Genomic DNA, 22,839 nt, shown 5'->3' with positions numbered 1-22,839 from the left:
AAAGCCCTCTGTCTCTCTCGTCTCCCCACCGCGGGCCTCTTTATTCTCATTTGATCAGGACAAAAATCTAGGGGATTGCAGAGCGCAGATCAAAGGGAGGAAAACTCTGAACAATTTGAATGCCACAAATCTTGATAGCAATGGCTAATTAAATTTCATAACCCTTCGCTCGGTGTCGACAGAGTGGGGCCCTGTTCCTCCCCAAGCTGGAACTAGGTGTTTTGTTGTGATAATTAAAGACGAAGCGCGGGTCTCTTTAATGGAGCCATCACGCTAATTGAGGTCTACACATCCAAAGACAAACAATAATGAATGTAAATTTATACCAAAATAAAGTGCAGCAAATCAAAGGGCGCCATGGCTGCGCTCGGGGCCTCTCTCGGTATTTAGATCGCGGTGAGAAAACATTAAATTAACAGAGCTTAATTTGTAGCCTTTTGTCATATTAACAAGTGTTGACAAGAGTTACCAGGGGAGAGCCCCCGTGTGGAATTGTGGGTAAAGTACGGGCAATCGCGGTTCATTACTCTAATTGGGCAATACAGCGACCTGCAAAATAGTATTTGCCACAAAGTAGCAAGTTGAGGTTTGTGAGGGTGTGAGAAAGAGCCAATGGTCCTCTGTGGTCCCGCAGTGAGTGTGTTTAAGGTTTGTTTTGGTTTTAAACACAAGAGCGAAGCCATTTTGGAGACAGAGACGGCTTACATAATTGACTTTGCGTGCCGACTATTGTTAGCTGTTTTTCTCTTTAATGATTTAGCTTGATATAACGTGTATTACTCATGACAATATGTGGGTGTTGCAAGCCTTTTCACACAAGAGAATACAGTAAAAAGTGTCATAATAAAAAAAAGGGTTTGCTTACTGTGGTACTAGCCATCCTAACGGGTGTGGGATCTGTCCGACAGCGCCAGGTGACAGTGGGTAATAAGGAGATATGTCTGGAGGATGTGGAGGCCTTGGAATCCCTGTGGGAAAAAAAGAGGATGACAGGAGCAGTGAGGAGGTGGACAGACAAGATGATGACAGAGAGAGAACCAAATCTTTGTCAGCCCCGAATTCTTTCTTTGTTGAGAGTTTCACATCTGAACGGGGCAGACATCACAGGAGTGCAGATGGGAGGATGAGGCGGAGGAAGAGGGCTTGTTGCTCGCATGTACACAGTGCTAAATCACACTTCCTGATCAAAGGCCTTTGAGGCGGCGGCCTCACAATGTGTTGGAAGAGGCAGAGGGGAGAGAGGTGAGGAGAGAACACCAACACGATTCTTGTCACATTTGTCTACTGATTCAGGAGATTAATTATATTAAATGACTCAGGTTTAGAAGTGTACAAAACACAATATAATTAAAGCCTTCTTTGTGATCAGAGAGCTGCTTATACAGGGCTCCAGGTTCAGTCAGTAGGATTTACACTGGCTGGATGGATATGGATTCCAACTGATAAATACATGAATAAACTAAAAAGTTAATTTTCAGTTGGACAGTACTTTGGATTAACGGTTGACTACTCCAGTTAATGAATGTATTAACTGATTGTTAGGAGCAGTGACAAAGATGTATTTTAAGGACAGTTCCCGTTGAGGGATTCGCCGAGCAATCACAGCGTCCACGCGGTGTTGCCTTTGCTTTCTGTGGCAGCTGACAGGCGAAGAAACTGCATCGACAAGCTGCCCTGAATGAATGCCTTGAAAAGGTCTCGTACACAGTCGCGTGTAAAAATAACTTTCTGTCTCATGGCAAACTTGAAACAGGGAACACTAGACAAGTGTAAAAGCACAGCAGGGAGGTGTGTGCACTCGGTAGACCAGGAACTAGGGGACTTTCATTTTGGCTGATCTGCGTTTTTTCCACACAGCTGGCTTACCTATGCAGCTGTTTTTGCAGATAACTGTGCCAACACAACCAAAGAAGGGCCAGATCGATCTTCGTAGAGCAGAACTTGGCTCTTGTTGGCGGTTACACCCTAACTGCAGCTGATCCAGGTTATCCAGGAACTAAGGGGGGATTTTGTTACTGATGGTGCTGTGCAGCATTTTAAGCCTAAGCGGGGGAAAAAACATACTACTGCTATAGCAAAGGCAAATTATATTAAACAGCAAAGCCCTGGAACATTATCCAATCGCCACCCAGCGCCGAAGACCTAATAAAGCTCATTAATTAATTAAACACTGAGCCCAATTAAGCAGCCCTATTAAGCACTACATTAAACAGCAGCTGGCACATTATTTCCCCTTTGTAAGGACCATCATAATAATGGAACATTATTACCTAAAACACTGACTGAGTCCACCAGAGACCGCTGAATAGCATGAAATGATTCCTCGCACTGGAAATGCATTAACCTGAAAGGATGGGCAGTATGACAGTTAACGAAATGAAGTGCTGAGTCAAGATGCTCACGTAAACGAATGACATTTTCTAAAAGGGTATGCTAAATGGTTGTGGGAGAGGCATGTGAGTGGGCAGCATCTGACTGCTTAACATTGATTCTCCATCTGCAGGATCAACAGGCGGTAAAGACATAACTACACTCCTTTTGGGCACTGAGTCAATCTATGACAACCTGTTTAAATCCAGGAGCTCAGGTCACATCTAGCCTTTTAAGGATTCGCTTATGACATCATTCCGAGCAGAGACTGTTGAGGTTTCTGGTATTTATATGTGAGGACCTCCAACTACACTGGCTGTCTTGTTTTGAGTCTTGGCAAAAGGAGTTGCGGTCCTAAATCGTGGTTGTTTGCTAAATTCCGTGTTTTACGAGGGAGTTTATGAACCACTGTTCAGGTTTTGATATCCAATGTGAGGCCACTTTCCACTGAGGTCAAACCACGTTAATGTGAGCGTGATAGCTCAATCAATCGGTAACAGATGAGAGCAGCTGTTGTCAACAAGGACTACTTAAGATGACTGTGACTTTGTCCAACTATCAGTCTCATAAACAGTCCTAGAAATGTTATTGAGGTTGTTAAATAGTTGCTGTGTCAATATCAAGAAGGAGATACGTTTAAACTACACAGCCTACTATTAGAATACATATTGTAAGTAATTCATTCTCAAATTGTTTTTACAAGAACTTGTCTACAGACAGACGCCATGAACTAAAGTCTGTATATGTGAACCATGGTGGCAGGGCATAGTAAAACATTAACACACTCGTCAGTGCAAACACTCTCTCAGAGCTGGAGTGCCTCACTGTTCTGAAACAAAACACACTGTTCTGCTGTTTTAGCAGGATTCAAGTAGCATGTTGCTAACAGATATTCTGTTTTGAGTAAACAATCTCAGGTCGATCATACATGCATGCAGGGGAAAAATACTGTACCTGTTTTGGGATCCACGTCTGTCTGTAGGTGAGGTGGGGGGTTCCCCGGTGTGAAGTGCTCATTGCTGTAGGTGATCAGAGGTGTGAGAGGGTGCACATGGTGAGGGTGCTGTACCACTGGAACCTTATTAGACTGAGAGAAAGAGAAAAAAAAGCAGAACGTTAATATTTAGGTAAGGGGTCAGAGATTGCAGTGCTCCTGCCACAGAATTACAACTTGGTCTGAAGGCCCTGAAAGAAGAGCGATCCACTTTATGGTACTCTCGAGGCGCCAAACCACCAAGCCACAGTGAAAATAGTGTGGTTTGTAATTAAAAACCACTTCTGCGGTGTCACCCTGGAATTCAGTAACACAATCTTAGAGGCTTGGGGGGTTGCCAGTTCACATTTGGGTCTGCTGTGTGATGAGGCACTTTTAACCACGGTTGCAGTCAAGTAATCGATCATCTGTAAACCACGAAATCAAGGCAGCACGTGTAAATCCACAGTCATTAGCAGCTCCAGTCAGCGCTCTCCTCCTCCCTGGTCTCCCCTTCCCACATATATTCCCCCAGGGCTCGGTTCACGGAGGGTAGGGGTGTATTGTAATAAAAGGGTTAGGAGAGAGGAGGTGGGGCTGAAAATCCATTTCTGCATTTTTGCCAAATTAGTTTTAGCTATGTAATCTTCTCTTTGTGCTCCTAAGTGGCGCAGGCCCCCTTTTTTCAATTACCCAAAGATTACAGTGGAGCTTTAGGGTGTGCTGCCGTGGGCCCCTGCGCTAACCGGAGCTCAGCCCCACTCATCAGGCCAGGCCGAGACATTCACTAATACACACGCAGTCCCCCCAAACCACAAGATAACCAGATTAGAGCTCTGCTGTAGATTAGGCTGGTGTAAGAGGCTGCTCTCGCCTCTTTACCCACACATCCTTATCCTGCCCTCAGCAGTCAAAGAAGCAGCACTAATCAGGCTTATCATAACATGGATGATATGTTCAGGGGGGGAGAGGAGTAAGACACCAAGCCGTGTGTGTGTGTGTGCGTGTGCGTGTGCGTGTGCGTGTGCGTGTGTGTGTGTGTGTGTAAATCTGCTCTCTCACAGGCCACACACCCTCATTAGTGACTTTAACCCATGCAAGAAAGAAGAGGGAAAAAAAAGAAGCGCTCCACTGTGGCACATTTCCAGAAGACTTTGAAAAACATTAATGGGACTAGATGTTGGCAGGGGGGCATACATACAAATGATGCTCAGTTGCTCCATGCTCATTGACAATACAAATGCAAAGCGGTGGGCTCAGGGCGAGACCAATGTGGGCAGAACTTAATGCTGCAAAGTAATCATCTGTGTGAGGCGGAAGTTAATATTAGGCCCGTGCGAGAGCTTAATACAGCAACAGTCCATTCAGAGGCCCATACTATATTTTCTCTGGGTAGTAGTAAAAAGCTGTCCGTACAACCCGGGCCATATAGACCTCTATTCTGTAGTGGCAGTGGTGGGGGAGTGGAGAATGGGAGAGAGGGGGGGGGAGCATTCCCTATTGCCATGGTCCCAATGAAAGATTAATGAACCCCAGCAGAACTCCAGGGAGGCAGAGAGACTCCTGGGACTCATTCACAGCCCTGAGCTGAAAAGGCTATGGAAGAGAGAAGCGGGGTTGGGGGGGGGGGGGAGATGTTGTGTGTTGTGTGTCGTGGAGGGGAGGGAGGGGCGGTAGGCGGAATGGGATTCGTTAAAAAGAACACAAACCGAGTGCTGCGTACAGGCTCCTGATCTGATCTGCAAATCTAGAATAGTGGGATGAAAAAGAATAAACTGGTAGAGAAACACCCAGGATGGGGGTTATGACAGCTGCTAGAAGATGGCCTGTGTCTCCCTCTCTCTTGCTCCCTCTTTTTTTCTCTCGTGCCCACCCCCTTCCATATCTCTCACCTCCTAACCTCCTCCTTCGCGACTCCCTGCTCCTCCCTCGGGTAATGATGTGAAAGAATGTTGTCAATTCTTCATTTCTTGGTGCTGAAAAGCTTTAGTGGCCATTTAAATGAGTTCTTTTGTCCAGGGGCCCCGGCCATTGAGAAGACAGTTCAAAATGCCCATCCACTGAGTCCACATTTAGACAGAGGGTGTGTGAGAGACGGAGAGAGCTACAAGCCAGACGATTTACATCATAGTCACTTGCGGTCGAAGAGTGTGATTTTATTTTCTTTCCTGAAAAGCCCAGAGCAAGGCAAATAGCAACGAGCTGGACCGACTGCTTCCACAGCTTGGCGTGAAGGCGAGAACATGGCAACATAAAGTTTTGTTAGTGAGTACGTTGCATTAAATCGTATAACATTCCTTTAGAGATCTTGGGTGAAAGCTGCTAGTGCCATCAGTCAAACTCGCCCACACATTGTTGATTGATCACCAAACACACATATGGGCAGTCAGCTGACTTCCTGTGGTCCGATGTCTTCAATCTGCTCACTCTCTGCATGCCATGTGATCATCGCACACACAGTAGCATCCACTTTGTCTCCCGCTGACAACAAGGCAGCACCCGGTGGTCCCTGAGGAACGGAGGCCCAGCACCTGCCCTGTGGCCACTGTGGGACAAAACAAGCCCAGGGACTCGTCTGGCAGGCTGTTGGGTGCTTCAGCCGCACAGAGCTCAAAAGGGCGCAGTGAAACAAAAGCAGGCAACGTGGGAGGCTTTACTCTCCCTGCTCAACAAAAGCCAGGGGAAAAGAAAGAACGCTTCCTGCTCCTACACCCCCGCTGACTTGCATCCTTTCGCACCACCTCCGTCATTACAATAAACAAATATAGCAGAAGACAAAAAACAAAAACGCACTGCTCTGTAGTCATAAAGACCAGGTTCTCGAGCCTCAAAAAGAGAGTTGGCATTCGAAAAGACCCTGCAGTAAAATTTAAGAGCACGAACATCAATGAGCACATTGACTCTTTCCTCGTCCAGGACACATACAGCGCCTGCTGCTGAGGAAGGCCAGTGCTGTGAAGTGCAGGCAGCACACTTAAGTACAGCAGACACAAACAGAAGCAGTAGTTGCCGCCTCTGGTTATGTTATTGATATCGCCTTGGCTCTATTTATTCTATTCTATTCTTCTTTTTCCAGCTGCAAGGCTCAAATGCTCAAAGGGAAAGATGCTTATATGCCTGAATATATTTGGGTTTTTGTGTCATTCCAACAGCCTCGTTTTACAGTGGTGATTCACATTAACGGCTAACAAACACCAGGATTTTTAAACTTGAATTCTGCAAGTGTTAAACTCATTTCCCAAGCTGCATTGCAGATAGGACCAGAATACTATATCAAGTGTCAAATATGTCCTATGCTAAATGGTGACTAATGCTGTCGCTCCACTGTGTGAAAAGAGCCTTTTGGAAGTTGACAAATGAATGAGCTGCTTCAAGTCGGACCTCTGGGGAGGGGGGGGGGGTGGGGTACAGGAGAAGGCAGAGGGGGTGAGAATATGACAGCAGGACAGAGTGAGACAAAGGGAGGGAGACAGCGAGGTGGAGGCCGGACAGGAAAAAGCTGTTGGCCTTGCATTTCCGCCTGGTGGCACCTCGCAGGGCCAATTTGAGCCCTAAATGTGAAGGTGGCGACCCTGTGGGCCCAGGGGGTGGTCGGACGGGGGGGGGCAGCTACAGTCTCTGCCTCTCTGCTTTTTGTCATGATATGATGAGTTGTCACAACAGCTTGCGGGGCGCTAATGAGCTGTAGTGAGGCCGGTGCAGGAGAAGGAGGCCGTTGACGAGAGGAGAGGACAGACAGGGGATGGCAGAGCTGTGATGGATTGGGGTCCTCTCAGGCCTCCAAATTCCAAAGCAAGCAGAAAAAGCTGCCTGAGCCTCTCCCAGAGCGTGCAAATGGCCTACGTCCAAAGCACATTGAGTGACACCACACAGAAAACAAACACACAACACTGGGGTGCTGGGGGAGAGTGTCAGAGAAGAGTCATTTGTAAGTGTGTGCACACTATTGGATTTGAGCAAAACAAAAAGTACAAACTGTACTGCCACAAATCTAATGTATCATCTGGTATCATTCAATGTCATTCTGTTGAAATCTGTTTACACACATGATTGCTGTGTTTTCCTTTGGGAGGTATAGAGTGCCCCCTCCAGGCAACAGATCTTCATCTCCGAGCTAACCACATATCATACCGAGCAACGTTCACACACTATCCCTGCTAGCACTCAGTCCTCAGATTCGAGCAGACAATCTAAAAGGAATACTTCTCTGGAATCTGAAATGCTCCGACAAATTAAAAGGCTTATCAGAGCCCCGATCCTCCAGCACACCACGCTGATTTAAAAAAACCCTGCTACATTTCAGAAATTATATTTCTTGGTTAATCAAAAAAAACTTCACAATATTAAAAACCTGGGAATTGTAGAAGGGGAGCAAAGGGATTTAAAAAGCAGATATGGAGGTGTTGATCAGTTTTCTCGTGCAGAGAAGATGCGTCTCTGAGGGCAAGGGGCTCCCGAGACCACAGTATATTTAAAAGTTAATCTATTCACTTTGCTGCAGTGACATGCCGACTGCTTGATCAGAGCGCTGAACAAAAATATGATGTGGGCCAGAGCCTTTGCTCCCCTTCCTCCTGCTCTCTTCGCTAGCACTCAAGTCGTTCGTCACCATTTATTTTTGCTTCCCATCTTTGATAGTCGGCACTTCAAATAGAATCGCAGAAAGGACATGTTCTGATATGTCACAGACAAATAAAACTGCGCACCAATAGCTTAAATATGAAGTGGTATTTGCTAGAACAGTTGTATTCTGTGAAGACAAATCACCTCTTAGACACACGTGCGTTCTTTTCAATGTAAACAGCCTCTTGAGCTCCCATACCTGAGTTAAAGGGCTTCCCTAAGAGGTGATATTGTGTCACAGTGGTAAGAGCCACACTGAATCCTGCCTTTTGAAATGCAATCAGCCCCTCAGAATCTCAGTTGAAAGCCAGGCAATTAAGAATTTGAATGGGATGGCAACATTGACAAAGGAATATGTTAATCTGTGAGGTTATTGAAATCTTATTTTACATTTCATGGTTAAGACATGAGCTCGATCAAATGTTTTGTCAAGTAAATAATATTCCTCTTGAGAGAACCGTGTTTCTGAAAATGCACTTTTTTTAATCAACTTAACACTCTTGACAATTATTTGTTGCATTTAGGCCTCAATTTAAAAGCATCAGTAACATTAAGGTGTGTAAGTCTATGGAGCATTAATCCATGGTTTGAGCATCTCATTTAATTAGATCACGATGTAAGTACAGCACACACACACAAAAGTTTTCCATGAAGAAGCACATAAAAGATCAGGGGGACAACAATCTCTCAATACCACTTGCTAACTGCCAACCTGCACCATAACAACAACAACAACAACAACAACAACAACAACCTGTCAGAATAACAGTGGGTAAAAGAGTGAAAAGCAGGGGAGCAGGACTGCGTTACTCACCCAGCTGTTCAGATTGAGGTGCCAGCAGCCCACCTGCTGGAGGAGAGAAAGCCCGGGGCCCAGGACTCCTGCCTTGGCCCCTGTCTCCTCCGGCCCGGTTGAAGCTACATCCCGCGGGTACATGACCCCCTCGGTCCCACCCCCGCCCTCGTCTCCTCCTCCTTCCACCTGGCCCCCCCAGCTCCTCCTTCCCTCTCTACGCCGGGGAGAAGCCCTTTTGCTTCTCTTGGCCGCTTCTCTCCTCCACTTCTCCTTCTTTGTCTGTTTCTGCCTTGGCTCCTTCCTTCACTGTTTGCGAGTGTGTTGCTGGGCATGTGTGCATGTGTGTTTATCGTCCCCCCCCCTCTCTTTGCTGGCTGACCAATGTTCCCTCAGGTTTTGAAAGTAGAGTGTGTGAGTATCTCTTGAGAGCAGGTTCAGGTTCTTAGGCCTTGCTTCCCCATAAACACACAGTCACCAAAAACCCTCCACCCCCTCTTTCCACCCAGGGAAGCTCTCGCTCTTAGCGGCCCGCAATCTCCTCTTCTTCTCAGTGAAAGTTTTGACGCCGGTGACAAGAAGTACAAGACGTGAGAGCCAGAATGTGGACAGAGAGAAGGAAAGAATACTTTGAGCAGCTTCTCAGCAACGCAGCAGTCTTCCCACTAGCAATACTCCAGAAAAAAAAATATACTCAAACGGAGAAAAAAAATGCAGTTATTACCCAAATCCCTGCAGTACACGTTGGGTCTGTGTGTGTGTTTCTTAGGAGTATGTGTGTGTATGTGTGTGGGCTCTGCTGTGCCTCCAGGATGCCCAGAGACGAACTGGCAGCTTGAAAAGCTTTGGCTACAAGGTAAAGCGAGCAAGGCGAGAGATGGAGACAAAGAGGAGAGAGCAGCAGAGGGAGAGAGATAGAAAGGGAGAAAAGGAACAAGACACAACAACATCCACAAAGGGAGGGCAGGCTCAGCAAAGTGTGGCCAACAGTCACTTTATCTGTGTGATGCTGACAGTCCCTTTTCATACACTATCCAGGGGGGAAACAGAGGAAGAGAAAGTCTTCAGTCTGACATGAACGTGGCACCTTTCGTCACAATCCTTTTTTGCCCTTTTCTCAATAATACCTTAGAGTTATTCACTTAACTCCCACCCTTTACTGTGGCCCCATTCAGGTTTCATGTGAGCCAGGCCTTGAGTCCCTCCTCAGTGCCCTCTTCTTTTCATTTCTTTGCAACTATTTCACCTTCAAATCCAATATTGCATCATACTTAGGTCAAATGATGAGCTCTGCATGATGGAGGCTTTCTTTCAACAAATGCAGAAAATCTGAGGAACCAGAGACAACTGGCAGCAGAAGGTAAAAATGGGCAAGGCCAGAGATGGAGACAAAGGGGAGAGAGATAGAAAGGGAGAAAAGAAACAAGACTCAACAACATCCACAACGGGAGGGCAGGCTCAGGAAAGTGTGGCCAACAGTCACTTTATCTGTGTGATGCTGACAGTCCTTTCTTCATACCCACTATCCAGGGGTCTTCACTCTGACACGGACGAGGCACCTTTCCTCACAATCCTTTTTATTCCAACCCCCTCTGTCCCCTTTTCTAAACAATACCTAAGAGTGGAGGACAGTTCTTCTCTTAACTCCCTCCCTCAACTGTGGCTCCATTCAAGGTTCTTGTGAACAGGGCCTTGAGCCCCTCTTCAGTGCCCTCTTCCTCACATCCTCTATTCTTAACAACTATTTCACCTTCAAATCCATTATTAGTCTCACTACTTAAGTCAAATGATGAGCTTTGCATGGTCGAGACCTTCTTTCAACAAGCGCAAAGAAATTAAAGAGATGTGTTGGCCATCAGAGCACGCAGACACGGTGCATCAAAGGGAATTACATCAAAAACATGACTTTGGATTTGTTATTTGGCAAAAATAATAATTTTATAATGAGTAATAACTAAGTAATATGAGTGCCTCAAAATATTATCATGTATTTATATTGCAAGAAGGCTAAGAGAAAAGGTTGGTTCCCACATTAAACATTTACAATTAGGGAAATATTATCCAACACTATTTTAGAAATGTAAAACCCCATCAGATAAATGCATTTTCTTTTATAGTACATTTAAATGATTACAAATTAAAATTCTGTTAACAGAATAATCAGTTTCTTAATGTAAAGATAATTTTCGTTTTTACATTCTATAATTAACAAGCCTTGTCATCCGTTTATTACCTTTTATAACATCTAACAACCTGAATCTGACTAATGACCATGACAAATTAAATATTTATAGAGCCATCTAGGCTCAGTAACACTTAATACATGTATAATATGACCTGATTAAGGTTGTTATAGAAGAAAAATAATTAAGAAAATATGAACAGGTTATTTAGATATATTTATACACAAGGCAAATCAAATGAAATAATCATGTTTTTTTTAAGCTGTATTAGGACATTTGAAAAAGTTAGCTACAGAAACAACTACAAACTAACAAAGACTTTAATCTTAATGCGCTGTTTCTTTTCTTTCCCCCCCCCTGCACTCGCTCAGCCTCTCTGGCGCTGTTGGGACCCGGCTCTTCCCTGGCCTGCGGCAGGCAGTCCTGAGGCCCTTAAAGCCAAAACAAAGCCCTGGGAATGTCCTTTACACAGCTTGGACAATAGCGCCGGGGCTCCAGCTTGACAAGTAAAAGAGCCCCGACAAGGCGGTGGCTAATTGCCTGCCCTCCCTCTATTCAGCCGCCCTGCCACACTCCTGCCATCTCCTTTTGTCCCACGTGCACTTTCTTAAGTAAACTGCCAGTTCACCAGCAAGTGATGGACAGCTCCCAATCACCCAGCCACAATGGCATCAACGACCACAACACAAGAGAGCACAGGGGGGACACAAAAATACTCTATTCCACTCCACTGTCTGAGATGTTCGCACGAGACCATAAAGTGTGCAATACAAGAGGGAAAAAAAAAAGAACAAAAACTTTTGGAAAACAGGGAAACGGAACGGCCTCTGACCTTTACAAATGCATTACTCTTTAGATACATTTAAACAATGCAGATAAAACCGCAAAGAGATAATATGTTTAACAAACATGTCTAATATAAAAGTGGCCCCTCGTTCTCTTCTCTAAGCATTAACTGTTTTAATTATTGTAATGTACAAAAATCAGATTTTATTCGAAATGACAGATTTGAGACATTTACCATTAAAGACTGATCAACCCCTATTATTAATGTTAGCAAAAGCACAGAAATAAAAGATATGATAACAATTCCTCATATCTAAATTTCAATACAAAATATAAATTGCTCCAATATAAATAAAGGTAAGAATTACATTCAGTATAATTATGGTATACAATAAAATAAACAATAATCATATTTATCTTGATGTCTTAGAATAATACACCGCTGTCAGGTTGTCAAGACAAAGCAATCAAACAGTGCCTTTCATTATCCAAATTGTCAATCTGTCACTTAGCAACATAAGTGTTATAAATTGCCAAACGGAACCCAGAAAAATAACCATGAATAAATCCAATCAAAACATTATATATAAAGCCAAACAAGCAGTATAAAATAAAGCAGAGCTGTAATTAAAATGTTGAAAAGTCTTACCATTTAAAAGAGCTGTATTTGGGATGCTGCTCGGTTCCTGGTTAAAACAAGCATGCTGGCACTCGTGGTAGTGCACAGACTCCAAGCAGACTCCCACAACCATGTCAGCCACTAATCCACTGGGGGGCAGCACCTCATCTACGGCAGCCCCTCGCTAAAGCCTGATGGGTTAAGCCGATAAGACAGCGTCCGGAGAACCGGGCTAAAGCCAAGGTACGCTGGAGCAACTTAGGACGGCAGCTCTTAGGTCCCAGAGCGGAGAAAAAAGCGTGGTGGCCAGAGCTGGATGTTCACTCTCAGTCCCCTCATGCATTCAAACGCACACTCAGGCTCCGCTGCTCTTCCCCGCGTCTGACCGAGACTCCCTCTTTCCCCCTCGCCCATCTTCATATCCCCCCTAATAAGCTCTTTTGAGTCCATCTCTCTTTCTTTGATAAGTTGAAAGAACAACAAAAAGAGGGAGAGAAAGAGAGAGGCTTTCATTCAGCGGCTTGGCAGACATAAAGGTAGTGGAGTGCCGTCTATAGGAGTTGCCCTAACTTGGCTAAACTCAAGCAGCGGGGTGTCTCTCGTCATGTCGTTAATCCCCAAAACTAGCCACGCTCCATTCACCGCAAGTCACACTAAATTAAATACAAAAACACAAACGCTAGGCAGAAAAAAGTGTCAGGAGAAAAAGGGCTAGAAAAAGCATTCCGATCCGGGGCAAAGGGGTCTGTGGTGTCGCGTCCACGTTACCCCTCATGCCCGTCGCTAGCCCCAATTTTTGATGTAAGAAGCCCCGGGAAAAAATCCGCGACACGAAAGACATAAAAAACTAACATTTATCACCGAAAAAGCCTGTCATCATAGTACAGCTTCAACTCTCCTGCCTGAACTCTCTTAAGAAATCTGAGAGGGGAAAAGGAACCCCAGCTCCAAAGTCAAACTCGCCCTACAACAAGCCAACAACAGCAGTTAAAACAAAACCAAAAATATCAATAAATGGATACAAGCCCTGTACGGTTTTCCAGGAGAGCTGGCAATAGAAAAATTCAACCCGGCCAAATGGTGGCTTGAAGAGAGGAAGCCCACTCTTAAAGCCGTGATCCGACCATCCACTATACCACCGCTGTGAGCCTTTTAACCACAACAGAAAAGAAAGACTATTGATCTTCAAATGGCGATAATTGAAAAGATCAAAACGATTAAACAAAAACACGAGATTGTGCTGACTTACCATGTTGTGCTCCTTTTCTGTTGCAAGTTTTTGTTAAAATAAAAAAAAGATTTGCTCAAAGATGCAGCATTGGAGGTGTCAGATTTGTGTAGCCGTCTCTTGATCGTATTACTTCCACAGTCCTGGTTTCCAATGCGTCTGAACTTTTTCCCTTTCTCTTTTATTTTGTTTGTGCTACCTAGCCTTTTTTTCCCCTGCTTAAGACTTGAAAAGCCTTCAGCTCAGTAAAGCAGCACAAATTATCTTGCCACCTTGCTCAGCTCTGATGCTTTGGCCGCTAACTTTGGAAGGCCCTTTACTACTGCATCAAAATTAGCATTGTCAAAGCAGTTAATGAATATTAATATTGTATTTGTCATTGGAGCTGGCCCATTGCTGAACTCCAAGTCATCCATCAGGGACAAGATTAAGCACACAATTATTTCTGACTGACAGGGACCAAATCTGGAGATTTTTTTTTCTTCCAACAATTTAAAGAAAAGACACAACATCATCTTAAGGTACCTCCCATGAGACGAGACAAGATTAATACACTTTTAATGAAGCAAGATTTCATGGTGCACGAACAGCGGGAATTTCAAGAAAAAAGGAAGGAGGAATATAGAAATATTTTCACCTCGTAATTTTAACAATTTTTTCAAGGACTTAAATCATAAATTAAAAATAATTTTGATGACGGCAGACACAATTTAAATTCAAAGAACATCGTTTTTTTTCCCCTTTCTTTTGATGATATACATCGGATTTATTCTCCTTGATTTTATTTTTACAAGAAGATCTGGATTTGCTTTCTCACCTTTGTGGGAACATTATTAGAAATAAGATGTACGAGTGGGCAACGCTGGCACTACATTTAACATGAAACATTAATTAAAACGCTGGACCCCCAGCACTGTCGGCAGAGCCCGGCGGAGCTCCGGCGCTGAGGACCTCACAGGCAGCCACACAGGCAGCCTCACAGGCAGCCCCATCAGCACCACCCGCCGCAGAGCTCCATCCTGGAGCCCTCTCCCTGCTCCGCCACCCGCTCCCCACAGAAACAGCCTCACACCGGGAACCCTCGGCTCAGTCAAACACGGCTCTCTGAACAATTTCCCAACCCTTCATCAAATATGTCACAATGCACAATGTGAAATATTTTTCTTCAGAATGATGTCATTCCAATTTTTCTCATGAAAATTATTTTATCCACTGGTGTTATAAATATAAAGCTCTCTGATAAAATATATTTAAAGCAGAAACATTCCTACCTGATTTGTAAATCTGAGCAGATGACAAGCCATCCTTCTCTCTCCGTATCAAAAACAAAATGTAAAGGATTTTTCAAAAGCAGACCCCTTTCTCTTTTCTCACATATTTTAAATGATGAGCCACACAGAGTCAAGCTTCTAGAACAGCGTTCATCCTTTTCCACAATTATCTGATTCATTTTCTCCGTTCAACGACTTCCGTTAGAGGAGCGGCCAAATCTTATATGGGTCAAATTAAAACTTATGTTTTGAAAAATACAACTATAAAATAAAGAGTGGGGGTCACACAAAAAAAATGGCAGATGTGGGGCACTAATGCCAACAGCCCTGTGAATTGGTGTGAGTGCGGGGGTCAAGCTGCGGGCTCACCTTGGAGCGCCGGGCCCCCGCCGACCACCCTGCAGGCGCCCTAATACCATTAGCAACCCTTAGATGAACATACTAAATTGGCCTTTTGTTCTCGAGGTGCTGATCCAGCCTCACCGACTCACTGGTGTCAGGGACCCAAATACAGATGGTGCTGCTGCCTTTTCTGTGAAATGAATAGCGCGCATAAGAAAGCGCTTCGTTTTCCCGATTCTTACAATCTCCAAAAGCCGTCGGCATTGCCGTAATTTTTGTTTAAGCGCTCCATTCACAATTAAAACTTTAGAAATCGCTTTGCAATTTATTTTGACAATTTCATAAATGTTAAAATATAACCTAAATATGCATTATTAAAAACATTATTTGATTTTTCAAATTAGATCTGTTATTTACAAGATGTTGTGGTGATCTAATGAATTCAATTTGATCCAATTTCGGCAGCAAAGAAAGATAAATATAATCAAATTATAGAGCAAAACTAGATTCCATCAAAAATAAATCAAATGTGTATTATTACATTAATTTGAGTCTTCTAATAATTATAGTAATTATATTATGCAAGACTAATTAAATGATTTGTTACACAAATTATCAAAGAAATACATATCTGCTATGACAGTAATAATTCACAATAATAAATTGTGCTTTTATAATAAAAACATTAAGAATATGGGTCTAAAATGTAGATCTTGAAATTCAAAAGCGCTGCGAAGGAATGCTGTAAATTGCATTCTAATTAAACAAATGATTTTTTAATTGTAGTGACACAAGCACAGACACTGATTAAGCGTTCACACGGGGCCCTCGATGAAAACAGGCACCGAACACAGAATCCCATCGCGGCTTAATTCAAGTTGAGAGCCTAAAACAGGTCCAATCTAGGTGAGGAGGAGAGAAGGGAAGAGAGAGACGAGGGGGAGCCGAGCAGCCAGCTCTGTGGCCCAGCGTGATCACATCAGCGCTAGTATCAAATTAACTCTGACTTTGAAACTTATTGATCTGCTATTAAGACACTAGTGAACTTGATGAAGTGAGTGCTGTAGGTGACTCCGAGACTTCAAAGTCTCACACCAGCCACATAAAACAAGCCACTTTGATCCCTGCTCCGCTCCTCGGATCTGGAGAGGGGGCTTCAGAGGAGCCCCCCAATTCTACTCTCCTCTCTTCTCCCACTCACCCCGGGCCTGAGCTCTCCCTTTCCCTTTTCCACGTCTGCTGATGGCCCAAGAACCGGCACCAGTGCCACACAATGTACAATCTCACCACATTTTTACAGAACAGTCAGCAAGTTGAGAGCACAGTGGTAAACAGTGGTGCAGACAGATCTCTTTTCTGATTCGCTGAGAAATAATAAACCAACACTCACACAGAAGATGCAATGTGATGTCAAAACAACTACCAGAATAAGCCGGCCATCTAAATGTATTCGCATTAAAATTCAGTGCCGATAAGAAGGGGATTCTTCATGCCAAATATGGCATGTAATAAGGTCGGCGATGAGAGAGACAATGCAGAGCGGGAGATAGCAGTACTATTGTGTGTTGAATACATCCCCCTCTTTGCTTAAGGCAAGTCTTCCCACTACATTAAATACTGTGTGCTGCCAATCACACCTGCCTTCTTTTCATTTTGTGCCACTGGGTGGAGGTAGTAGTTAATGTTTTCAACATGCAGTGTATCGCTATAATATACTGAAGCAGACACAAATCACAACCGGCCCACATTATTCATCTTCTCCACCAGCTGAAACTTCTTTGGGAGAATTTTTAACAATAAAAACAGATAAAACAAAATAAGCAAATAATATATTTATATTTTCCCCGACTCATTTTGCAACAAGACACTCTGTACAAATGAGAAAGTAGATCTCAGGTTCGCCCTCCACTGAGCTGCTAACTTAGCAGGACTGAGTAAAATAAATATTAACGGCTAAATTAATCATCGAAGGGCCGTGTTTGTGCTCAGGCTCCAGCGCTCACAGGCAGGGTGTGTGTGTTTGTGTGAGTGTGTGTGTGTGTTTGTGTGAGTGTGTCTGCACTTGGAGTGCCGGTGCTAAGCTGCGTCTGTTTAATTAAGAGGGGTAAAACAGATGACAAATGCGAGACAGTTAAACATTTAATGTGTGCTTATCTCCCCCCTCATTTATTTAGTTGGGAGAGATTCAGAGTGGGTGGCATTTAAGAGTGATGCACGGCGAAACGCTGGTGGAATTAGAACGCAGCCTGTGTGCCGTGACAAGTCAGCAAGCAACACACAGCCATTTCCTGACAATTGTTTTGACATTTTGCAACTTAATTCTGTTTGATGACAAAGAAAGGGATTATGTGATAAATCAAATAAACACAAATATGGATTCTACTATACAGCTGTTTGTGAAAAGCAACAAACAAATAAATGAGTCTCAATGTAAATGACAGTGTCACTTAATTATGGATATAGTATTTATGGCAGCATTGCCTAAATTATCAAAATAAAACACGCAATTAAAAACGCCATGTATCAAAGTTCTAGTTTCTCCTTCATTTCACCTGACAAAGATAACAGTTTTTTTTCTAGATGATCCCCATTGTGTATCTGGTGCTGATGCACATTGCCTAGAGTCAATGTCAAATCCCAGCTCCAATAGTCCCGCAAAAAATACAGAACGAACAGCGCCCGCGGCACACACATCCCTTTGCTCAACCCACTTGCAATATCTCATCCAAAGTTATCACTTCCAATGTGACAATGTTAAAATGAAAAACAAAAAAAATATTTTATATATATATAGGGAGAAGGAGAGATAAAAAAATGGGTGGCAGCGGTGGGGGTATAGATGGGGAAAGAGAAGCTAAAAAAGAGGGAGAGGGAGAAAAAGAAGAAAAGAAGGAGGAGGAGGTAGAGGAGAGAAAAAAGCCCTGTGCCACGAGCATATATAAGAGAAACCTTCACCAATTAGTGGGGAGAAACGGGAGAGGGAGCTGCCGCGGCGTCGGCACTCAAAGAGCCAGGCCTCGCGGCGAAGCTGTCATGTCGGCAGGATTGATCAACAGGCCTGCTATTTCTAATGGCATGTTGTCATGAAGCTGCAGCCATGGGGAGCCACCTGCCTCAGTCCTCACACAGTGTGTGTGTGTGTGTGTGTGTGTGTGTGTGTATTTTCCGAGGGGGGTAATGTATTTATTGTATAAATGAGATATAAAAGATTGATATTCTGGAAGCCAAGACTTTGTTTTTTTAGAATCAACCAAAACCCCAATTGCAATGCGCCGTTGCGACATCCGACTGGTGTGTGTGTGTGTGTGTGTGTGTGTGTGTGTGTGTGTGTGTGTGTGTGTGTGTGTGTGTGTGTGTGTGTGTGTGTGTTGTGTGTGCATGAAAGATGGGGTTGGGGGTACTGCAGCAGCCATACCTGTTCTGTGCCCATATATCTTTTACTAACAATTTATAAACAGCCTGGGATCCTCCTCCCACTATCTGGCAGTCTACCTTGCCTATCCCTGAAGGTGGAGAAATGTGCCAGCCTGGATTGTTCTTTAAGCTCACAGAGCAGAGCCAGGCTATTGTAAAACCCAAAACAATGGATACAAAATGGAGAAGAAATGTTATGAAAGAAAACGGTTTTGGTTTCGAATTAGAATGTTTATAATATTTATGTTTGTTTGATATAAAAATAGTTTTAATCAATTTCATTCTGTTCATGGGAAATATGTTCACCTTTTAAACAAATTAATTCCTCAATCGTACTGAAACACTGCATTACATGGATTAATCTGTCCTGAGTTATCATCTGAAAGGTATTGCATTTGATTATCGTTCTGACAAAAAGCCGTCAAATATCAACGGACAATAGAACCCGCTCGCTAAATGCCATCGCAGGAATAGCACAATCAAAACGAAGAAAATTGCTTTATAAAAAAGAAATCCGTCACGTTATCCTCATTTTTCAGTAATACGGCGACATAAAACTGCTGCGTTTTCGGCCTTGGCGGCCAAACAAGCCCAGCCTCGCAAACAATAAAAAGTCAAATAAAAGTTACAGAACTTGAGAGTTCAAGGTACCGCGGGCTACTTGGAGTGCGTGTCACGTACAGTTAACCTTTTTATCGGGCACGCCTGTGGTCTCATCAGTCGATTAAATTATTTGCCCGCGGCGGTGGCTTAGCCGAGGGACACGGACCAATAGAAAAATATTTCATTGTGTTAGCATTTCAAATGGCGAGTGGAGGGTGGAGAGGAGGGCGTTTGGAGGGGCGGTGGGGGAAGAAGCTCTAACCGATCGTTGCCAGCGGAATTAATTGCCTATTCTGAGAATAATGTCCCTTATCCACGATCCTCGGAGGGCCGAACGCAAGCAGAGGCCACTTTTTTTTTGTTTGGTGTCTTCAAAAAGAAGAGCGCTTAGGGGTACTGGCCGTATTAGGGGTTTAGCTCAGTCCCCTTTAGGCCAGGAAAAATAATCAGAAGCACTGAACCAAACTCAGCTAATCCGTTGCCCAATTAAAAACGTAGAACCTATAACACTTAACGTTAATGAGAATCGACAAATAAATTATTTTAAATTAACAATATACCTTTATTAAAAATAAGCAAATTCTGACAAATAATTTGATAACTCGATAAAATCCACTTTAAGAGATAGAACGTGAGAAGTAAAGCGGCTCCGTTTGGCTTTCAGCCAGCTCCCGATAAATGGCTCAATATGGAGCGACCCCGGTGGTGCTTCTATCCTTTTATTTAAGGGGATTTAAGTTCAGGCTCTGTTACACATTGGCCAAGCATATGCAATGACCCTAACTCATATTGGTGCATCTTTTAGCCACATCTTAATCTAACCTTTGTGAAGCACTGTGGCTTTTCAGACTCAAAACAGCATAAAGAACGACTATTGTTTGGAGCGACGAAGGAGGCCGCTCTGGGAGACGACTCCACCCGAAAAGCTTCACCCAGACCCTGGAAAAAACAGCTGCTTATGCACTCCAATCAGTCTGAAAACAAAACCCAGATTTCTTTTTTTTCCTACGAGGTGGAGGGGGCATCCCAAATGCTCCATCCCTCCACATCGACCTCTACGGGCCCATTCGTGCTAGGTGTCGATTTCATCCCTCGGCAGATGGACGGGCGAATTCGCAGCAGTCCCCATTACACGCCTCTCTTTCCCTCATTGTGAATTCAGTCAACGAAGTCAATCTTATTAACTTCCGCGCCGGTTCACACATGACATTTTCTTCAATTTTCTCGCCGACATCAAAAACATCAATTAGCAGCTCGAAAATGGAAAGGAGCGAATGACAGAGTCCGATAACGCCGACTTATTTGAAGCCGAGGGTAAATCTATTCTCCAGTTTTGAATGTGTTCATTACAATTGCATTTTCAAAGAAGACCTCCAAATAGCAAAGAAATTAAATTTATCTCCTAGAAATGTCCAGAAATTGTTTTTTCCCCCCTTTCTTTTTTTTTTAATCCTGTGTCTATCTCTCAGCCTCAGTGGGTGACACAAAGCATTGTGGTGCTGCATTTTCTTTTTCTCATTAGAACAGATCACAACTCCCACAGAAGTTGAAACCCTATTCTGTAACCTCTAGAATAACCCGTGAAAATTCCTATTAAAAAAAAGAGTAAAAACTATTTCTTTCGGAAGAAAAGAAGGCGATAAAGTAGCCTGACAGTGACCCACAGTCTTAACGGAAATACTACGATGACGTTGATAAATTCAGTGTCTATTTTTACCCAACAAGGGGAACTATTATCAGATTAAAGAAATACAAAAATAAAGGAAATTCAACTACATAAATAAAATGTTTTTCGTAAGGTGTAACTATATATAATTTAATAACAAATGTAAGGGACATGTTTTGATATATTGGTTATTACCAACAAATCCTGAATTCTCTAATACAATGAGTGCATTATATATATTTGTTCTAACCTATATTTAAATATGGATTTTGTTGCATGGATTTTTTTGTTGCTCTGATGAAAAAAACTGTCTTTAAACCCAACTTCCATCTAAACTACCATTTTATCCACAGCCTCATTGATCATTTCCTCCTACTCCACATCACGGTTACATCAAAATGTGAAATCTAAACCTACACATTAATGAAGCTCTCTCATGGCTCAACTGTTCAGCCTCCCATCACTGATGAACATGTAACTCAATAAACCTTGGCCAGTAACCTTTAAGTAAAAGGCTATTTTTTGCCGATATCAAAACATTGTCAGACGGCTTCCTCATGCTTGAGTTACATCTCCGAGGGGGTGAACAAAAGCAACTTTAGTGGATGTAGAAAGACAACTCGTAATGCGAAGGGGGGGCCGGTCGCATACGGAGCCGTGCGGATCACGTTTCTCCAGCCCATTGATTTCTGATCTTTTGACATTATTTAGTTGCTTTTTATTTTCTTGCCCGTCTTTTATTCCATGTCACAAAAGACAGAAATGTCCAAACAAGTGATGTTGGGAGTATCTACTATCTGTCAAAGGAGCAGGCTTTTCCCGGCATTAAAGCGACCAAATGCTCTGACGCAGTGCCGAGAATCGGCGGGATGAAAATATCACTCTTTATAATGGGGGCTAATCAGATTTCGGATGCCGTTTGCCTTCTAGCTAAGAGATGGAAACGGATGGAGGAACAGGGATGTAACCAATACACTCCCAGTTCATCGCAATCCTGAACTCAAGACAAAAGGCTTTTGCCTCTATTCTCATTTCTAATCTACACAGAATATACAGCGAAGAAAAATAGAACACAAAGTCAAAATCTAAATCAAAACTAAATGTAATTTTTGCCCTAATTTTCAGTTGTAAATAGACATGACTGAAGAGACAAAGCGGGCATGCTAAAAGCAGAGAAAGACGAGGAGATACATTTGTAAACGGCTTTCGGCTGAATGTTGAACACACAGTACTGATCAGTTCCATTAAGCAGGGATTTGATCATCTCCCCCGTGCGCTTTCACAGCCCGGCTTCAGATTAGATCACTGTGAAAATGGTCAAATGGTGTGTTTATCTCACTGTAATTATTTTGATGCAGATGACAGAGATTGGTTGTTTGCATGCGGCTTGATGGGTGTGCACAGTGTGAGCCAAGACGTGCACATGCAGACACACACGCTGGCGTGGAAAGGGCTGAATGGTTTCCTCTCAATGCCATTAACCCATTAGATGGTTTCAACAAAGGCCTGAGAATAGTGTTTTATCTGCAGGAAAAAAAAAATAATCAGAGCACGCTGCACATGCAATTACTGCGCCTTAATCCTTAAGTTATGACGTATATTCGTGTTCTTGTTGGGTGACACAAATGGACTATGAATGAGATTGAAAGAGAAAACTAAAAAGGTAACTATGAGTCATGTGGAGTTAAGCTTACAAACGCAAACAAAGCAGGAAAACAATATTTTGTTCTCCGTATTTGTTGATATTCCCGGGCACGCTATGAACTTGTAGGAATTTATCTTACAGTAAATTGATGATGTCAGGTTGCTGCTACCTAAATCATTTGCAAAACAACTCCCCTGGCCTTCATTTAGGCACTAAGCGAGGTGACTTCTATTGTTTGAGTCTCTCCAGCTGCTTGCACTCAGGATGCCCCTCTACCATGTGGTGACCTTGAGTGAAATGGTCTTAATCCCCCTGGGTAACTT

General features: G+C 43.4%; 1 protein-coding gene across 18 annotated transcripts in view; it reads right to left on the bottom strand.

Moving 5' to 3' along the window:
- The window catches only part of tcf7l2 (transcription factor 7 like 2), a 92,505-nt gene that overhangs the window by 13,364 nt on the left and 56,302 nt on the right, over positions 1-22,839 (bottom strand). For all 18 annotated transcript variants that reach the window (XM_010768886.1, XM_010768889.1, XM_010768887.1 and 15 more), the window contains 2 exons: positions 3,325-3,457; positions 866-968 (listed from right to left, as the gene is read on the bottom strand). In XM_010768886.1, coding sequence (XP_010767188.1) covers positions 866-968; positions 3,325-3,457 — 236 coding nt within the window. The remainder of the gene's footprint in view (positions 1-865; positions 969-3,324; positions 3,458-22,839) is intronic.

This window comes from Notothenia coriiceps, unplaced genomic scaffold (genome assembly GCF_000735185.1).
Source record: "Notothenia coriiceps isolate Sejong01 unplaced genomic scaffold, NC01 NC01_scaffold00006104, whole genome shotgun sequence".
NCBI lineage: Eukaryota > Metazoa > Chordata > Actinopteri > Perciformes > Nototheniidae > Notothenia > Notothenia coriiceps.
Note: the sequence above shows the minus strand (reverse complement) of the source record. Positions and strands in the feature narration are given on the sequence as shown.